The sequence below is a fragment of the Lygodium microphyllum genome, chromosome 28 (genome assembly GCF_053477565.2).
Source record: "Lygodium microphyllum isolate KBCC chromosome 28, Lygodium_microphyllum_v1.1.10, whole genome shotgun sequence".
In the NCBI taxonomy this organism is placed as follows: Eukaryota; Viridiplantae; Streptophyta; class Polypodiopsida; order Schizaeales; family Lygodiaceae; genus Lygodium; species Lygodium microphyllum.
Window position 1 is genome coordinate 76749092 of NC_141162.1, and position 19126 is coordinate 76768217.

General features: G+C 43.1%; 1 protein-coding gene and 1 long non-coding RNA gene across 5 annotated transcripts in view; one reads left to right on the plus strand and one right to left on the minus strand.

Moving 5' to 3' along the window:
- Nucleotides 1–10836, plus strand: part of LOC148011624 (uncharacterized) — a 191696-nt gene extending 180860 nt beyond the window's left edge. Inside the window, exons 6-7 of the long non-coding RNA XR_015689255.1 lie at nt 10293–10381; nt 10500–10836. This is a non-coding gene — a long non-coding RNA (uncharacterized LOC148011624). The remainder of the gene's footprint in view (nt 1–10292; nt 10382–10499) is intronic.
- Nucleotides 1–19126, minus strand: part of LOC148011625 (uncharacterized) — a 228271-nt gene that overhangs the window by 180724 nt on the left and 28421 nt on the right. For 3 of the 4 annotated variants that reach the window (XM_087669890.1, XM_087669889.1, XM_087669888.1), the window contains exons 2-4: nt 10788–10850; nt 10430–10502; nt 10217–10304 (exon numbers count right to left, since the gene is read on the minus strand). In XM_087669890.1, coding sequence (XP_087526016.1) covers nt 10217–10304; nt 10430–10502; nt 10788–10850 — 224 coding nt within the window. The remainder of the gene's footprint in view (nt 1–10216; nt 10305–10429; nt 10503–10787; nt 10851–19126) is intronic. The other variant, XM_087669891.1, reaches the window with a different exon arrangement.

Below are 19126 nucleotides of genomic sequence, written 5' to 3' on the forward strand. Positions count from 1 at the left end.
GACTCATGGAGCTAGTGGCTTCTCTCCCGAGGTTGAGTTTCAGGTTCTACAGCTCATCCAGTCTTCTAACTATCTTCAAAGGTCTCCTTGTAGGTGGTATTCTCAAATTACAGGATGGATCTTCTTCGTCTCTTAGTCAGCATGGAGCCATCTCCCGAGATCGAGTATGGGCATATCCTTATGGTTCTCGACACCGCACAAAGTCTAACATTCCTCCTATGCATTGCATGTTTTCATCATCTTTGTACTAGGGTGCTTGGGCAAGTGAACAATTTTTCCACAAGGGACACTATCCAAGTGACACCTGTTGCATGAGCATTCTTTAGCATGTAGCATTGCATCTCCAGCTCACTCTTCTCTTGTTCCCCTTTTTGGTCTTGAGAGGGGGTGTTGAGAAGCCCTTCATTTGCATTTTGCATTTTTGCGTTTCTACGTTTTGCGTTTAGGGTTTGTAACCCTAAAAAGGGGCACCATCCTAAACTAACTGTGCCTATTTTTAGGCCACTCTCTCATTCATTCCTTATGGCTGATTCATTCAGTCCGTCGCCTCTTTTCTCCATCCTCCCCACTGCCCTTACACCCCTTCAAGAGGACATTGTGGTTTGTGGTTCGTGGCTGTCTTCATCATCTTCCCTGTGCTACGGCACCCCTGTTCCCTTGTATCACATTCACTCCATGATTCAGAACTTCATCATTCCATTCATTAAAGTTTTTTCTCTCTTCTCTTCTCTTCTCCATGTTTGCCGAGTTCACTCCGTGTTCCTCCCCACAAACACTACTGTCTCGCTGGTACATCATCTTTTGATACGAGAGACATGGCCACAGGCCATGTCGGATCCTAGCTATACTGATCCACCAAAACTGAAGAGTGTACTTTTGCTGTGACACAAAAATACATCCCCTAAATTGAACTACATCCATTCCTACAAAGTAAGACAACAACCCAAGGTCCAATATCTCAATGTAGCACAAAGCTTGGTCTTGATTTCCTCTATGGTAGTAGATTCTCAACCAGTAATAAGTAGATCATCAACATATAGCAAGATATAGCTAACCCCCCCTGAAGTTGTACGGACATATAAGTTCAAGTCATAAGAGGTAGAATGGTATCCATGAGTTTAAAGGAACTCATCCATCCTCTTGAACCAAGACTGCAATGTTTGCTTCAACCCATAAAGAGCTTCCCGCAAACGAAAGGCCTTACCTTTCCAATCAACAAAAGAAAATCCAAGTGGCTACTCCACATTGACTTCCTCCTCCAAAAAACCATTTAGAAAGGCACTTTTGACATCTATCTGATAGATCGGCCAACCATGGTGAGTAGGTAACGTAATCAACAGACGAAAAGATGTCAATTGCATAGTAGGAGCAAAGATATCTCCATAATCAATACCTTGCTTCTGTCGAAGCCCTTGCACAACAAGGCAAACCTTGTACTTATCTAAAGTCTTATTAGCCTTTAGCTTCGTCTTAAATATCCACTTTGTCCCAATGACTTTCTTATGACTCAGACAGTCTACCAAAGTCCAAGACTCATTTTGACCTATACTCTCTAGCTCCTTCTCCATGGCCTCTTGCCATGGGGACACTGAAGAGCCTCCTGTCAACTATGCAACTCAGAATGCACTATGTAATCAATTGTAAACATCGATGCAAATGAAGCCTAAGATACAAACCGAGCAAATCTTCTAGGGCCCTCCGAAGTGGAATCCAATCAAAGGATCCCCCAATCCCACATGGTTTGCTAGTATCAATGACGTAATGGACCTCATGGAGAGGACTTGGGAATTGAAGAATTTGCAAGAAGGTCAAGAGCGATCAATAGATTCAACTCAAAAGGCACTATCTTTGATGGAAAACATTGAGAAATCAGCTCCGAATCCAATATAGAAGACTACACAATATCCCTCTCATCAAAAACTACATCTCTTCTAACAATCACCTTGCTTGTTTGAGGGTCAAACAAACAATAGGTGTTTGCTTCAAAGGAGTGTCCTACAAAAATATGGAGATCAGCTTGAGGAGAGTCAAAAGGCACTATCTCGAATGGAGTATGTTAAGGAATCGGCTCCGAATCCAGTGCAGAAAACTGTATAATATCCCTCTCATCAAAAACTACATCTCTTCTAACAATCACCTTGTTTGTTGGAGAATCGAACAAACAATAGGCGTTTGCTTCAAAGGAGTATACTATAAAAATAAGAAGATTAGCTCGAGAAGAGTCAAAAGGCACTATCTCGAATAGAGTATGCTAAGGAATTGGCTCTAGATCCAATGCAGAAAACTGCACAATATCCCTCTCATCAAAAGCTACATCTCTCCTAAAAATAACCTTGCTTGTCCGAGGAGTCCGAGGATTAAACAAATGATAGGCCTCCGCTTTGGAGGAGTATCCTATAAAAATAAGGAGATCAGCTCAAGGAGTGAGCTTTCCTATTTTATCATCAGGCGTGTGCATATATGCATGATTCCCAAAGACTCTAAAGTGGGAAACTACAAACCGAGAGCCAAAGAATGCCTCATACAGAGTATGCAAGTTGTTGTTCTGAGGTAATGTCAATCCCCACATTGTTGGGTATCTCACACGCCTTACTTACGCCTACGCTCATATGGGAGTGTGCGGGTGATCACTAGGACACTGGGGCACTTTTTACTCTCGGTAGGAGAGGTTTTTTCCCCCAGATTATGTGTACTATTTTGTATGTGCTTGTGGTGCACACTTACGGGCACTTACTGTGTTCGGGTGTGAACAGCCCCTTATAACTCTAAGGTATAAGGGTTATCATTTGTACTTTCAGTTTACTCTATTCAGTACTATTGCATTGGGTGTCGTGCTCAACTCTGTCTCTCACTCTCACACTGTCTACTGCACTTCAGCTGCACCTCGATCCTCTCCCATCTGACATTTGGTATCAGAGCTGATCAGCAGCTCTGTTCGGTTCCCGAGGACTTGCGTCAGCACTGACAGCTCGTCAGTACCTGTCTGGTACAGCACGTGCAGCCTGTACCTTCGTCAGCAGCCACGTCACTTGCAGCTCAGTCCTGCCCGTCAACAGTCGTCCAAATCTGCAGACGTCTTCAGTCCAGGCGCAGCCTTCTCTGCCCAGCGCGCTGGTTGCAGACGCCCCCAGCGCCACCTGCCCAGCGTGTCCGTCAGACCACCATCAGTCCACCCGTCACACGCGACTGACCTGCGCCCGCCCGTCAACGTCACGTGCAGCCCGCAAGTCTGACAACAGCCCGCCTGTCGCCGTTTTTAAACTCCACGTCAGCAGCCCGTCGCCTGCCCTGTCCACGTCGCCTGCCCTGTCCACGTCGCTGCCTTCTACGTTGGCCCGCCAGTCAACGTCCTGCCCACTTCGTCAAACGACGCCCGCCAGACCACCGTTTTGACCACACGCCAGTCTACTCTGCACGCCCAGGTAAAATTTTCAAAATTATTGTCATTCCAGCCCAGAATAAAATTCTGGAAGCGGCGGTTCACACGCAGTTGGCACAGATTTACTGGAAAAGTAAATTTCATGCAAATTTCTGACTGAATGGTCAGAAAATTTTGGGGCTTTTGTGTATTTGGAGGACAGATGCATTTAAACTGCTGATACAGTCACAGACCAACTGTTTTTGACAGAGATTTTGGCAAAATTTTGGTGATTTATTCATAACAGTGTTGCACTGCACTGTTTGCACATTGGGAAACGTGCTGTGTCTGTCTGTGACACATTGAATGCACATTTTGGGGCTTTTGTAACAGACATTTGTGACAGAAATTTTGGGCAGAAAATTTTGGGGCTTTTGATGTTTTACTGCTGCTGAGCACTAATTGCACCTTGGGAAGCGTGCATCAGGGACATTTTTTTTGTGACAGAGTACCCTTTGCACATTAATTGCAGACTTGTGTTTGCTGCAATTTCTGGAAATTTGCAGATTTCCAGCCCGTACTGCATTGACATTGCTCTATTGCCTTTTGGGAAATAATGGCAAATCAGGGAGGAGATGTATTCACCTATGTGTCCAAGGAAGACCGATTGGATGGGAACAATTATTCCCTTTGGTCTTTCATGATGAAGAATGTATTAGTGGCAAAAAATTTGTGGGATTATGTCAGTGGAGAGGAAGCACGACCGGGAGTTGTGGCTCCCGCTACTCCTCCTCCAGGAGGACGTGCAAGAGGGCAACCTCAGCCCCCTCCACCTCACCCCGCTCAGCCACTTCCCCCAAGAACTGCAGCTCAGAAAACTTGGGATACACGGGATGCACAGGCTATGTCGCTGATTGCATTGGCAGTTCAGCGTTCTATCATTCCTCATATTCGTTCAGCAGCTTCTTCACAAGAAGCTTGGTTGATATTGGAGCAGATGTTTGCAGGAAAGAATGAGACTCGCATCTCTTTCTTGAAGAAAGAGCTAGAGACTCTAAAGATGAATGAGGGTGATTCTATGCAGGATCATCTCAACAAAATTCAGGACTTGCGGGAGCAACTCATGAATGTGGATGAGTACTACTCAGATGCGCAGCTGATTTCTACGACATTGAATTCACTGGCTCCCTCTTACTTGGCTTTTCATACTGCCTTGAACCTCACTATGAGGATTTCGAAAGAGCCCATCACTTTCATTCAGCTTGTCAGTTTGCTTCTAGAGGAAGAACAAACTAGACGGAACAGTGGTGTGGATGGTATAGCCTCTGAGCAGGCTTTTATGTCAAGGCAGAAGGGTAAAAACAGCCAAGGGAAAAATGCTTCGCAGAGTTCTAGTAGTAGTAACACTTCACAGACAAGTCAGAAACAGGGGGGCACGCAAGCCAAGAAAGGAAAATGCCATTACTGCAAGAAGCCTGGCCACTACATCACTGAGTGCAGGAAGCGCATCGCCAAAGAGAAGGAGGAGTCAGGGATGTCTGTTTCTGCAGCTCCTTCCACTGCTAGTGAGTCCGCGTCCTTTGTTGCAGACAGGGACTATTGTTTTTACACTTGCAGTTATGATGTCTCTTGGGCTGATAGAGCATTTAGCTCTACAGAAGATGCTGACACTTGGTTCTTTGACAGTGGTGCTTCACGGCATATCGCATCTCGTAGAGATTTGTTTGCTTCTCTTGGTGCACCTCCCGTTGGGAAGTCTGTTCAGTGTGCTAATAATGCATCATACCCTGTTCGTGGTATTGGGGAGATTCAGCTTACAGCCATTGATGGCTCTATTCTCCGCCTACAGGATGCTTTGTATGTGCCTGGCATTAAGAAGAATCTGCTTTCCATTTCTTCTATGGCACGTTGTGGTTTGCAGGTCACCTTTGATGATGACCGTTGCATGGTCCGTGACAAGGAACACATGACATTGGTCTTGACAGGTTCTCTGTGTCATGGGTTATATGAGTTGGATGCTCTTTCGGTAGATCAGTCTGCATATTTGACATCCACTCTTACTCCTGCTATGTTAGAGGCAGAGTTATGGCATGCTCGTTTGGGGCATGTAAACTATGGCAGCTTGATGCTATTACAGCGTACTCAGATGTTGGATGGATTACCTCTCTTGGAGAGACCTCCTGAGCATTTATGCGAGGGTTGCATTTTGGGGAAAATGCATCGTTTCTCTTTTCCCCGTGATGTTGCTTTTAGAGCAACAGCCAGATTGCAGCTTGTGCATTCGGATGTTTGTGGGCCCATGCAGACACAGTCATTGGGTGGTTGTTACTATTTTGTAACATTTATTGATGACTTTACACGTTTGTGCTGGGTCTACTGCTTGAAAAAGAAGTCAGAAGTGTATGATGCATTTTTGGCTTTCAGTGCACTTGTGGAAACTCAGTCTGGTTGCAAGATTAAGACTCTCCGTTCGGACCGAGGGGGGGAATACATGTCCTCTATGCTGAATTCTTATTTGCAGCAGAAGGGCATTATCCATCAGTACACTACTGCATATACTCCACAGCAGAATGGGGTAGCAGAGAGGAAAAATCGGTCACTCATGGAGATGGCCAGATGTATGCTGAAGGCAAAGAGTTTGCCTCATAGTTTTTGGATGGAAGCCGTCATGTGCGCTTGCCACATTTTGAACAGATGCCCTACCAAGGCCTTGAAAACAGTCACACCTTTTGAGGCTTGGCACAGCCGCAAACCTTCTGTTGGCCACTTCCGTACTTTTGGGTGTCTTGCATATGCCCATATTCCACAGGTACTTCGAAAGAAGTTGGACAACAAGGCTGTAAAATGCATCTTTATGGGATATAGCAGCGAAAGCAAAGGCTACAGACTCTATGATCCCGTGACCAAGAAGGTTTTTGTCAGCAGGGATGTTGTATTTGATGAAAAATCAGAATTATCCTTGGCTGGTTTTGATACATATCAGGCTGCCTGTGATGTCTTTGAAGGGCTGCTGCCCATCACATTTGGTGATTCAGCTGGTACTTCAGCAAATGAACCTAATGTTCAGCCAGCTGCTCCTATGGAACATGCAGTAAATCAGCACATTGCTGAAACTGAAATTCAGCAGGAACTTGTACACAGTCAGGAAGCAAGACAGGTGCCTAGATGGTACACGCAGACTATGAGAGATAGTCATTTGGAAACACCCTTGGCTGGTCGTACTCGAAGGCAAACTCGACTGCATGATTCAGCACATTCCATGGAGTTTGTTATGGCAGCATGTACTCATGATAATGAGGAGCCTGAATGTTTTGAGGATGCACGACATAGTGTGCATTGGATGGCAGCCATGCAAGCTGAATTGGATTCTATTCATAAAAATCATACTTGGGATTTGGTGTCTTTGCCAGTTGGCAAGCGTGCCATTGGTACGAAATGGGTCTACAAATTGAAAAGGAATGCAGATGGATCCATAGATAAGTACAAGGCACGGCTGGTAGCTAAAGGCTACGCACAGAAAAAGGGCATTGACTATGAGGAGACCTTTGCTCCTACCTCCCGTATGACGACCATTCAGTCTATGATTGCCTTGGCTGCACATTTTGGTTGGAAAGTGCATCAGCTGGATATAAAGACTGCATTCTTACATGGGGAACTTCAGGAAGAAGTGTATGTACAGCAGCCCATTGGTTTTGCAGTTGAAGGCTCAGAAAATTTAGTATGCAAGCTGAAAAAAGCTCTATATGGTTTGAAACAAGCTCCACGAGCTTGGTACGCAAAGATAGATGCCTTATTGCTTAGTCAGGGGTTTGTAAACAGCCCATTTGAGTCTACCCTTTATGTACATAAAGAGGGGGGATCCATGCTGATTTTGTGTCTATATGTAGACGACCTTTTGCTCACTGGAACACGTGCTGATCAGATTTCAGCATTCAAAAATAATTTACAGCAAACTTTTGACATGTCTGACTTGGGTATTTTGCACTATTACTTGGGCATCCAGTTTGTACATGATGCTAGAGGCATTGGATTATGTCAGTCAAGGTACATTGGGCAACTTCTTGAGAAGTTTGGCTTACAGGATTGCAAGCCAGTTTGTACACCCATGGAACCTGGGCTCAAACTGTCATTACATGATGACAGTGATTTGTTTGATATCCATACTTATGCTCCAGCAGTGGGATGTCTCATCTATCTATGCCACACTCGGCCAGACATACAGTTTGCCGTTTCAGTTTTGAGCAGGTACATGCATCAGCCTCGTATGTCGCATTGGCAAGCTGTGAAGCGTGTGTTTCGTTACTTGCAGGGTACTAGAGCTCTTGGATTGCTTTATGCCAAGGGGGGACCACTGCAGTTACATGCTTACAGTGACTCTGATTGGGCTGGTGATTTTGATACTCATCACTCCACTAGTGGCAATTGTTTCTTTCTTGGCTCGTCATGCATTTCTTGGCTTAGCAAGAAACAATCCACTGTTGCCACGTCGTCATGTGAAGCTGAGTACAAGGCAGCCTTCACTACTGCAGTTGAGTGCGTATGGCTTAGACGCTTACTTGCTGATTTGGATGTATCTGTTACGGAGCCTACTCCTTTATATACTGACAGTCAGAGTGCCATTGCAGTGGCACGGAACCCTGTGTTTCATGCTCGCACGAAACACATAGAGATTCACTACCACTTTGTCAGAGAGAGGCTACATGCAGGTGATATCAGCCTTGTCTACTGTCCTACCACCAGCAATGTGGCAGACATCTTCACCAAAGCTCTTCCACGAGACAAATTTGAAGCATTTCGCGATGCTTTGAATTTGACGCCCTTTGGTGGCGGATGATCCTTGTACACTTGATCACTCTTCACTCCAGGGGGGTTTGTTGGGTATCTCACACGCCTTACTTACGCCTACGCTCATATGGGAGTGTGCGGGTGATCACTAGGACACTGGGGCACTTTTTACTCTCGGTAGGAGAGGTTTTTTCCCCCAGATTATGTGTACTATTTTATATGTGCTTGTGGTGCACACTTACGGGCACTTACTGTGTTCGGGTGTGAACAGCCCCTTATAACCCTAAGGTATAAGGGTTATCATTTGTACTTTCAGCTAACACTCTATTCAGTACTATTGCATTGGGTGTCGTGCTCAACTCTGTCTCTCACTCTCACACTGTCTACTGCACTTCAGCTGCACCTCGATCCTCTCCCATCTGACACACATGGCATCCAAGATATCTCACTATGCAGTGCAGTCCTGCAGGGAACCCATGTGAAACCCTTACGCGGTTACCACTCTGGTTGCCTAGTGTCACATACCCAATATCCCTATTAGGACTTATGCCAACTAATTAAGGCACCTACTGCTCTACAAAATATCTCCATGGCAAATACAAAGGCCCTAAAGTTACTCTCATCCCCGTCTAGATAGATTGTTGTGTCATCCGCAAACTCCACATCCAAAAGCTCCTCAAACTCAAGGATGGGTAACCTAATGTCTCTAATGCCTGTAAATCTATCTCTCAAGAAGGAGCTCATGGCCTCTGCTACAAATAAGAACAAGAAGGGGCCTAGTGGGCAGCTCGGTCTAACTGATCTCTAAATGCTGAATCTGTCATCTGGTGCCCACCGGTCATAACCTGGCTATGAAGAAGTAGAGAGCCACTATTCCCCTAACCCACTACTCTAGGAATCCCATCCTCAATGTTGTACCCTCCAAGAATTCCAAGTAAATGCAGTTGTATGTCTCAAAGTCAAGAAGTAACACAATACGGTCTTGGTTAATAGATCGAGCCAAATCTATGGACTCCCAGAAAGTGAAGATGTTGACCAAGAAGTTGGGCGGGCACCCCTTGTGTAAGTACACATTGTACAGTCATACATAAGTGAAAATAAAAAAAATAAAGGTCCCATTCATTGTACCCACTAAACTCTCTTGTGTGCTTTCCTCTCTCTCAACCCTCTTGCACCCCATAGCTTCTACCTCACATCCCACCATTGCTTCCCTGTCATAGTAGGGATGAGAGGAGGGTGGAGCAAAGGGCACAAAAAGGGTGAAGACAAGCAAGAACAAGGAAGAGCAGGAGGTGGGGTGAGAGAAGACCTTAGGGTAGGAGGACAGGAGCTGCAATACATTGTTGCAGCAGGCAGCAGGAGAAGGGGTTGGAGGCCAGTAGTTCGGACTGAAACATGGTGGGAGGGAGGGCTTAACAGGCTGGAGGAAGCAACATATGCAGGCAGATGGTCAGTCACAGCTTATCTAGTTGGGCATTTCTCTGCAATTGCTGCAAGATGGTGTACCCCAACAAGGCAGTGCATAGTATATGCAACCTTGGTACAATTTGCCAATAGCAATGTGCCAAACATGTTGTACAAATTTTGGGTTTTTCTCTGCAGCTGCTGCAAGATTGTGTATCCCAACAAGGGAACATATAGTATTTGCAACCTTGGTTCAGCCAATTGCCAATAGCATTGTGCCAAACATGTCCCACCAATTTGTACCCTACAAATTGCACCCACTAGGATTTAATCTACAGCAGAATCTTATAATCAGGAGGTTTGTAAGTTGTTGCTTAGCTAAGACATAATCATGTCTTTGTATATATTGAACGTATTCCTGAGATAAATTATGAGAATTACAATGACCTATTCTTGAAGGACTAAATCGACTCGGAAGTAGCTAACTCCATTTTGACATTATGTATGGGCAAAACAAGCATGTAATGATTAAACATACAGAATTTTGGCTTACTATCCTGTGCTCTACATCCTTCTTGCTTTTTTCATACATGGCAAATCGAATGAGTCCTTGTTCCTTTGTAACATATATGTGTGATTTGTTTATTAAGAGAGTTTGTAAGAGTCCACCTTTGTAATCATAAGAATCTTTTGAAGATTTTCAAGTTCGTCTTCAGCAGTCTGAGCTCCCCCAGTTTCCGTGCAGTTCTCAGGTAACCTGGTCACCAGACACTACACTAAATTTACAGCACACTATATTCCAAGCCAAGACAAGCACCCAAATACACATCTATGGTGGGTTCTCTATATTACTTTGAAAGTTACAAGAAACTAAAAGCAGACCTATCTGGTTCATCCTGTTTTGCATTGTGGGTCTTAAACTTGATTTCATGGGCGCTACGTGTTTTTGAAGGTGCTGCAGGTTTCAATACAAATCCAAGTAGGAAGAGATTTGCATTAGTAAATCTCAATCATGACTCTGTGACAACTCTTTTAATGCACTAAAAGTCACACTGTCAATCAGAAACTGTATAGATATTGACATAAGCTTTGGGTCTGCTTTGAATAGCCTAGTATTCCAGTCAAATTTCGGGTGCTGAAAATTAGTACCGACCATAATGTACTTGTAGAATTATATATTTTCACTTTTTAAATATCCGTACAATTAACTAAGTAAATTCCATAGAGGGAATATCTTCACCTAGAGGATGCGACAGTACAATGTGCCCTCCACATGGCTTTTCTTTGGAAGCAGCAGCAGCATCTGTGTGCAAAGACTATTTGGATTATTGACACAGACGAGTATACAAACAAACTAAATTGAAGCAGTCAGTTAAAATAAAACATACTTGTAAATTATCTTAGAAAATGGAATTGAAATATAGAAATACCCCAAATTCAGGTAAGCACTACAAATGGAGGGACTTTCTCATCAGTTTCCTTGCTTTAAAAAATTGCAAACAGATAAACTGAGAAAAGATTATTTGGATTCTACTTTCCAGGTGACAATCTTGCTCCTTGGAGAGGACATTACTCCCTAGACGAGGGAGAAGCAAACCCCATTAGCAGTGTGCATGGAGTACTCCATTTTGAATTTAGGCTTATTGCCTATATTCAAAGTAAACCCTAGGGCCCAAGGGGTTAGATTTCCGAATATAGGCTTATTGCCAACCCAAAGTTCTTCACATCTGCTAAACCTCGCAAATTGGCACCACAATATAATCTCCATTACAGGAAACGCAATTAGCAGTGTGCATGGGACACTTCAATTTGAACTGCCTAAATTTAACATTTAAAGTTCAAAGTAAACACTAAAGCCCAAGGCTTTTTTGTTCTGAATACAGGATTCTTGCCAACACAATGTTCTGCACATTTGTTAAACCTCGCAAGTTAGCACCAGGCTGAAACCTCCATTAGAGCGAACCCCATTAGCAGTGTGCATGGAACGCTTCAATCTGAAAACTCTAAATTTAACCTTTAAAGCTTAAAGTAAAAAGGGCCAATTTTCAAAGTTCTAAATATAGGGTGGTTGTCAACACAAAGTTCTGCACATCTGTTAAACTTCACAAGTTCGCAACATGCTAAAATCCCCATTTAGAGGTCACCATGCAAAGAAAAACCAGGGCAAATAGGAAATCTAGCTTCTACTTTCCCCTCTAGGAGTGCCAACTTAGATTAATGTTTGTTTTAGGACTCCTACAGTCGCCTAAGTGTGCAATTTTCGAATTGCCTAATAAGAGTAGCACCATATTTGGGGCAATGTATTTTAAGAAAGGAATGCAATTGATGGAAGTACCATGTCCATTGAAATGCCAAAATGTTAAGAAAAGGACAGCCCTGTGATGAAATCGGTATTTCAGAAAGATTTAGAAAGAAGGGACAGCAGGTCAGAGCTCCTCCTTGATCGTGAGGTTTTAGGGTCTAGATAGATACATCAATTGTGAATGAAGTGCAGTTGCACTGATGCCAAAAATCCGAGATGAATCACAATCTGTGTAATTTCTTAAATCCCATCATACATTTGTCTGACTAAGATTGCACAGTAATGTCTTCTTGTGCATGTTCCTTTGTCAGAGAGATGAGGAATATTATTGTTGCTTGATTTTGATGCAATCACTATTGAATAGTATCCAGTGAAGAACAGGCTTAGTTTGTTAGACAACACAGGTTTAGAGGAATCAGAAGAAATCTCGTGCTTGTCTTTTAGACAATCGGATGATTATTAGATGGAAGTGGCAAACATTGTCACTGTCACTGTTACTGACAGAGGTTGCAGCTGAAATTGGAAGTCACACTCCCTCAAATTGAAACGCCTCTTATCTGCAGGAGGCATCCACTCTTCTTGCCGAAAAGAAATTGTCCATAGGAACAGTGTTGCTGTATTGGCATTGAATGGGTCCAGCAATCAGTAACAGCTTCATTTCCATTTTAGGTAACTTGGAAGTTAGGGCTTGCATTCTAGAGTAGGCTAAACAAAGCTAAATTAGGCCAAAAATGGACGTAACTAATGACCAAATTCATTCATTTCTAGAACAACCCCACAAAAAGCCGAATTAAATAGCCTACAAAGTCTATATGAAGGGAGCCAAGATAGAATTTGAAGGGAGCCAAGAGAAACCATTCTTTTTAGAGAAAAGAATGATTGTATCAATAAATCCCCCTTGGGAACAAAGTATACCAAGGCTAAGGGACTTCCAAAACAGAAAATAAGAAATTGCCAGAATCCCAGATCTTAAGAAAAGCATCTTTCCTCCTCATAATCTCCGAACTGCCCTGTATCTTCTCCCACCTCATGTGGAGAGAGTCCAAATCTTGGCAAGAATCTTCTCCAACTCAAAAGATCTATAGCATGACGGCAGTGGTCCAAATATAACAAGCAATGATTCTATTAGCTCTGAATTCCATACTGACCATGAAAATTATAGCATCTCAATAGCTGACTAGAGATGAGATAGCCATGACTCCCCTCTACATCATCATATCCACAGGCTAGGCCTTTGTCATTGACCCAAGCAATTCTTCCTCATGTCACAATCATTGATTCTTCCTCATGTCACAATCATATACTCTATCAGGTAAAGACTTAGGAATCTCAAAATTCATGGCCTTGTACCTTCAATGAGAACTTCCCGTTTTATGTGACGTTCACAATTGATGTGCCATGAAACACTAACCTAAGGGCTATCCTTCAAACCTCTTGAGCCCCAGGGCAGTCCTATACACAATTGTGAACAGGAAACACTAACCTAAGGGCTCTCCACCAAACCTCTTGAGCACTAGGGCAGTCCCATACATAGTGTCTCTGTGTCTCCTTTGGCTCCCCACATCTAACACAAGCAACTGGATCTCTGCTATACAAAGCCAAGTGTAACTGCTAGGTTTTTGTAACCACTAAACGAGTGAAATATGCATGAGTCTAAAGCTATCGTCCAATCTCCTCTAGAAGTCAACTAGGAAAGGCAATGAGATACCCTATGCAATCCAATGTTGAGCCGCCACTGGCATCACCTAACTCCTCATTTGGATCCTCCTCCCTGAATTCAATTGTGTATTTGAAGAAGGGAATATCCTTGGGTGCCGCTGCAAAGGGATCTCTCCGAACCCGCTACCTAGGATCCCGTTGTAGTTTCAGGAAAGGCCTCCTACTATATGCCCAGTACCTCCAACCATCCATCATGCATGTCACAGGGTTCAGATGTAAATACCAACTCTTGTCACAATGAGCAACCACCCTAATCCTCTACTAGGAGCATCCTTTGAACTCTAATTGATCCAAATCCTCTCATGAGTCTGTCATCCTCCACTAAAAAGCTAAACCATCTCTCTCCACTAGTAGCAAAACGAGCTATTCTTCACCCCATCTTTTTCATCTTCATAGCCACACCTTCTCTATCAGCCTTCCGACCCAGCCTCTACCTCACTACACCTGCTACTGCTATTGTCTCCGTGATTACTGCAAGCACCAGGCCCTAGCAACATTATTAAAAACTCCTACAGCTGTTGTTGCTGCTCAAGTCGCCTAATCCAGCCTGCCACATCATCATTCCTTGCTACTGTTTATCTTGCAGCCCTAAAACGCAGCCTTCATCCACCAAAACCCACATGCTTGCAGCTCATTGAATGCTATCACATCATCAAGTGTTTCAAACTGTCCACGCTGTTACTCTACATCAAAATGCAGCTGTTTGCTGTCTGGTGACTGCTCCCCGTTGCTCATGCTGTCATTCTAGGCAGCCATGCTTGGCATCTGCAGTCTGCTCTGGCATTTTACATCCACAACCTCGAAGACCCCAGACAGAACATCTGCTCCCAGGATTGCTATATTTAACTGCATTTTGCTGCCATGCTGCTGCCCGGACCATTGTCTTCACCTTTCTGTGTTGAATTTCATGGTTCGCTGCATTCAAGATCCACTGGAGTATGCCACATTTCTTCACCATCCCTCAGTCCACTCCATCAAGAGACTGTGGCTACCCTGCTAAGAATTTTGTTGTATGACACCTCATGTATTCAATTTGTTTGTTGAGGTCATCCATTCATTTACTGCATTACAATTATCCCTTTGATTCCACTCTCTGAGTACTTTTTCATTAGTCATGAGTCTTCATACAGTCTAGGCACTCTGTTAGCCCTAGGTTCCCTAGGTTTCCCACTTACATTGCTGTGAGTTTACCATATTACGGTTCATGTCTTTACATGGTATGAGAACGGAGGTGCTCTTGCCACCAGATTTGCCTGGAGCATTTGGGTTTTCAAGGAGCACACAAACTAAAATTTGATATCTCAGATTTTCCCATCATGGAGAATAGGCACTCTGTTAGCCCTAGGTTCCCTAGGTTTCCCACTTACATTGCTGTGAGTTTTACATATTACGGTTCATGTCTTTACATGGTATGAGAACGGAGGTGCTCTTGCCACCAGATTTGCCTGGAGCATTTGGGTTTTCAAGGAGCACACAAACTAAAATTTGATATCTCAGATTTTCCCATCATGGAGAATAGGCCACACTCTTCTTCATCATCAATTGTCCCGTGCGGCCCTTTATCCCTCTGCCACATATTCCTCCATCTTTGGCCCAACTCCTCATTGACGCATCTGTCAAAGGTTGTGACAATCAATTGTTAAGACTAGGCATCTCTCAGCTAGCGTTGCTTGTCCTTATATTCATATGTTGGTCCTCATGATGTGCAAATGCAAGTTGCTAAGTCTCTTGAGAGACCCAGACTCTCAATCAGGTAATCTGCAGTTTCTCAAAGTTTACACTTTGGTTCATTTGAGCATGGTTTTGGTGCTTCACAATCTCAAGTTCCATCCTTCCATAGTGCTCAATTTCACAATCAATATCATCTCCAAGTTTAGATCCATTCCCTCATACAGGTTCCTATGTATCTTCTCAAGTGGATTTATCATCATTCCCTAGCATAGGTTTGATTGCACACTCTCTCTTTTTTTCAGAGAGGAGAAGACCCCTTGGAACAAATATCCATACAAAGCAGGCTTGTAAGGGATTTCCATATCAGAAAGTATATAGCAACAACAAGTCTATTACAAAGCTGAACAAATAACCAGTCAGGAGGTCTACCATGCCAGACTATGTGGGTCTAGAAAAGGAAGGTGTCAAGGAGAGGACTGGGAAAAGAGAAAGAGAAGAGACAAGACTGCAGAAGAGAGAGAAGAAGAGAAGCAGAAGAGAGAGAAAGAGAGTGACGAGGAGAGAGAAAGATTAGAAATGGAGAGAGAAAGATAGGGAAGGAAGGAAGCCATGAAAGCTGGAGAGAAGATGAAGGAGACTTGTTATTATAATCTGATGGGAAAAATGTCACGTCCTTTACATCTTATATACCGCCAATGTAGCAAGTATTTTTTCTCCATTATCTTATTCCCGTATTTTCCCCTATATCTCCCATCTCTTACATTCCATCACTACCCAAAGGTTTTTGCCCTCAAAAACACAATGGACACTTATTACAAAATAGGGCAGGGCAGTCCAGAGTACTACTCTGCTGCATGATTACGAGGGGTTATTCAATAAATCATGTGGGGGGTTATGTATGTATATTGGGTCATGGATACAATATGATATATAGGCATGATTGGGAAATAAGAAAAATCCAATTTTGACCCATATACAGTGAGGAATTGAGTGCTACAAACAGTGGACAGCATGCTGTCTACTACAGGACCCTGCTGTAGTAAGTCTGCAATAACTTTTGATAGGTAACTCCGATCGGGAAGTTTGTCACATAGAAACGGAGTTACTTCGAGTACTTTCAGCCCATGTATGGCATTAAATGTTGCCCATAATTCAGAATCAAATCTGGTTAAAAACAAAGAGTTGTCTGCAGACTGTCAGTTGACTACATTTCAGCCAAGTTAGTATCCATAAGATGAGGAAACTCTTCCATGATTGAAGCTGGTTGCCAAGAGGCCTCTTCAAGGGGCAATTCTTGCCATTTGATCAAGTATTCCATGATTGATCTTGAGCGCAGCTTCTTTTCCCTTTGACCTATGACTGCCTCTGGAATGTATTAGATGATACTCTCTTCATCCATAGGAGGGAGCTCTTCTAAGTAATCCATTGATGATCCAATGAACGGTTTAAGTTTTCCTCACATGAAAAACGTTGTGAATCTTGGTGGAAGGGGGTAGTTCCAAGTGATAAGCCAAGTCACCCACCCGCTTGATAATCCGATAGGGTCCATAGAACCTATGAGCTAGCTTGTTGTTGGAGCCATCCTTAAGAGTGGCATACCTAGACTTAGGTACCTTCAATAAAACCAAATCCCCTTCTTGGAACTCAATGTCCTGTTTTTTTCTCATCAGCATAAAGCTTCATTTGATCTTGAGCTCTCTTTAAGTTCAGCTTACATTGCTGAAGTAGGGCCTCCATCCGGTCCAATTCTTCCTTGCTGTGAGGATTGATCTTGTCATTGAAGATGACCATGGAAAGAGGAACCTTATACCCATATAAAGCCTCGAAAGGTGAGACTCCAATGCTAGCATGGGTGGAGTAATTATAGGCAAACTCAGCCAAATGTAAGCATGCATCCCATGATGAACATCATGACAAAAGTGTCTCAGATAAGTTTCCAGCCATTTGTCGACCCTCTCTGTTTGACCATCAGTTTGGGGGTGATAAGCTGTAAAGGGAGCCAACTTGGTGCCCATAGAACTGAATATTGCCTTCCAAAAATTGCTCATAAATTTTGTATCTCGGTCATGCACAATGACCTGCGGTAAACCACGCAATTTGAACACATATTCCATGAATTGGCTGGCTATTTATGATGCAGTAAATTGGCCTTTAATGGGGATAAAATGAGCTGCCTTTGTGAGCCTATCCACCACCACATAGATGCTATTCTATCCTTTCTTAGTGAGAGGCAGACCTGTAATAAAATCCATGGTTATATGAGTCCACTTGCCCTCAGGAATAGGCAATGGCTGTAGCAACCCACCCGGCTTTAATGTGATGTCCTTGTTTTACTAACATGGCAAGTAGCTCAAGACAAATTCTTTAACATCTCTCTAAAGGCCCTTCCAATGAAAACTCTTGGCAATTTTTTCATAGGTTTTGAACACTCCCAAATGACCAACTGTAGGTGTTAAATGCATTTCCTGCATGATCTTTTGCTTGAATGGGAAAGTGTGAGGGATAGCAATCCTGCCATTAAGCCATAAAAGCCCATTTTTTAGCTGAAATTGAGAGTTTTCTGTACATTGACCTTGCTGTAATTTCTGAAAATTATTGCTGAAATTAGAATCCAATAGGTAAGCCTCCTGAAGCTCGTGTATCCAATCGCTATGCAATTCCATGATGGCAAAGACTTTGCATGCCTACATTCTAGACAAGGAATCAACCACTACATTGTCTTTCCCACAAGTATGGGTAATGTCAAAGCCATAATTTTGCAATGTGGCCACCGATCTACGTTGCTTAGGAGTAAGGTTGGACTGAGATAAGAAATATTTGAGGATCCTATGGTCACTCTTGGTTCTAAACCTGCTACCATACAAGTAATGTGCCATTTCTTTATGGCATGAAGAATAGCCAACATTTTCTGATCATAGACATTTATTACCATCTCATTTTCAGCAAGTTTTTGGCTTTCAAAAGCTATTACTCCATGTTCTTGCAGCAATACTGCACCGATACCTCATCCACTGGCATCACAGAGAATGGTAAATTCCTTGGAGAAATCAAGGCAAACCAAGATCGGGGCTGAAGTAAGCAAACCTTTCAACTGGTTAAAGCTTCTATCTACAATGGCATCCTAGAAAAATGCTTCTTTCTTCAACCTATCAGTGAGAGGAGCTGCAATAGTGGCATAGTGTTGAATAAATCTACAGTAGAATGAAGAGAGACCCAAGAATCCTCTCAAAGAGGTGGCATTTGCGGGTGTAGACCAATCTCTGACACATTGCACTTTCTTTGGATCAGCTCTAATCCCTACCTCACTGACAATGTGGCCCAAATACTCTACCTCAATCTACATGAAGAAACATTTTGACTCGTTAGCAAAGAGTCTATAATGTCTAACTACATCAAATACCTGCCTCATGTGCAATAGATGAGCTTCCAATGAACGGCTGTAGATAGGAATGTCATCAAAAAATACCAACACAAATCTGAATAAAAATGGTTGAAGTATTTTATTCATTAGGCTCTGAAAAGTGACAGGTGCATTTATCAAACCAAAGGGGATAACCAAGATGTGATAAAGCCCACGATCAGTCCTGAATGTTGTCTAAATCTCATCCCCTTCACGTATGTGTATCTAATGATAGCCGTATCTCAAATCAATCTTTTTGAAATATTTAGCCCCTTTCAACTCATCTAACAAGTCATCCACCCTGGGAATAGGGTATTTGTTCTTCACGGTGATCTTATTCAAATCTCTATAGTCTATGCACATTTTGAATGAGCCATCTTTCTTTTTGACGAGCAAGATAGGTGATGCATAAGGAGATGAGCTAGACTCTATGAAACCCATATCCAATAAATCCTTGACCTGCTTGGCCACTTCTTCTCTTTCACAT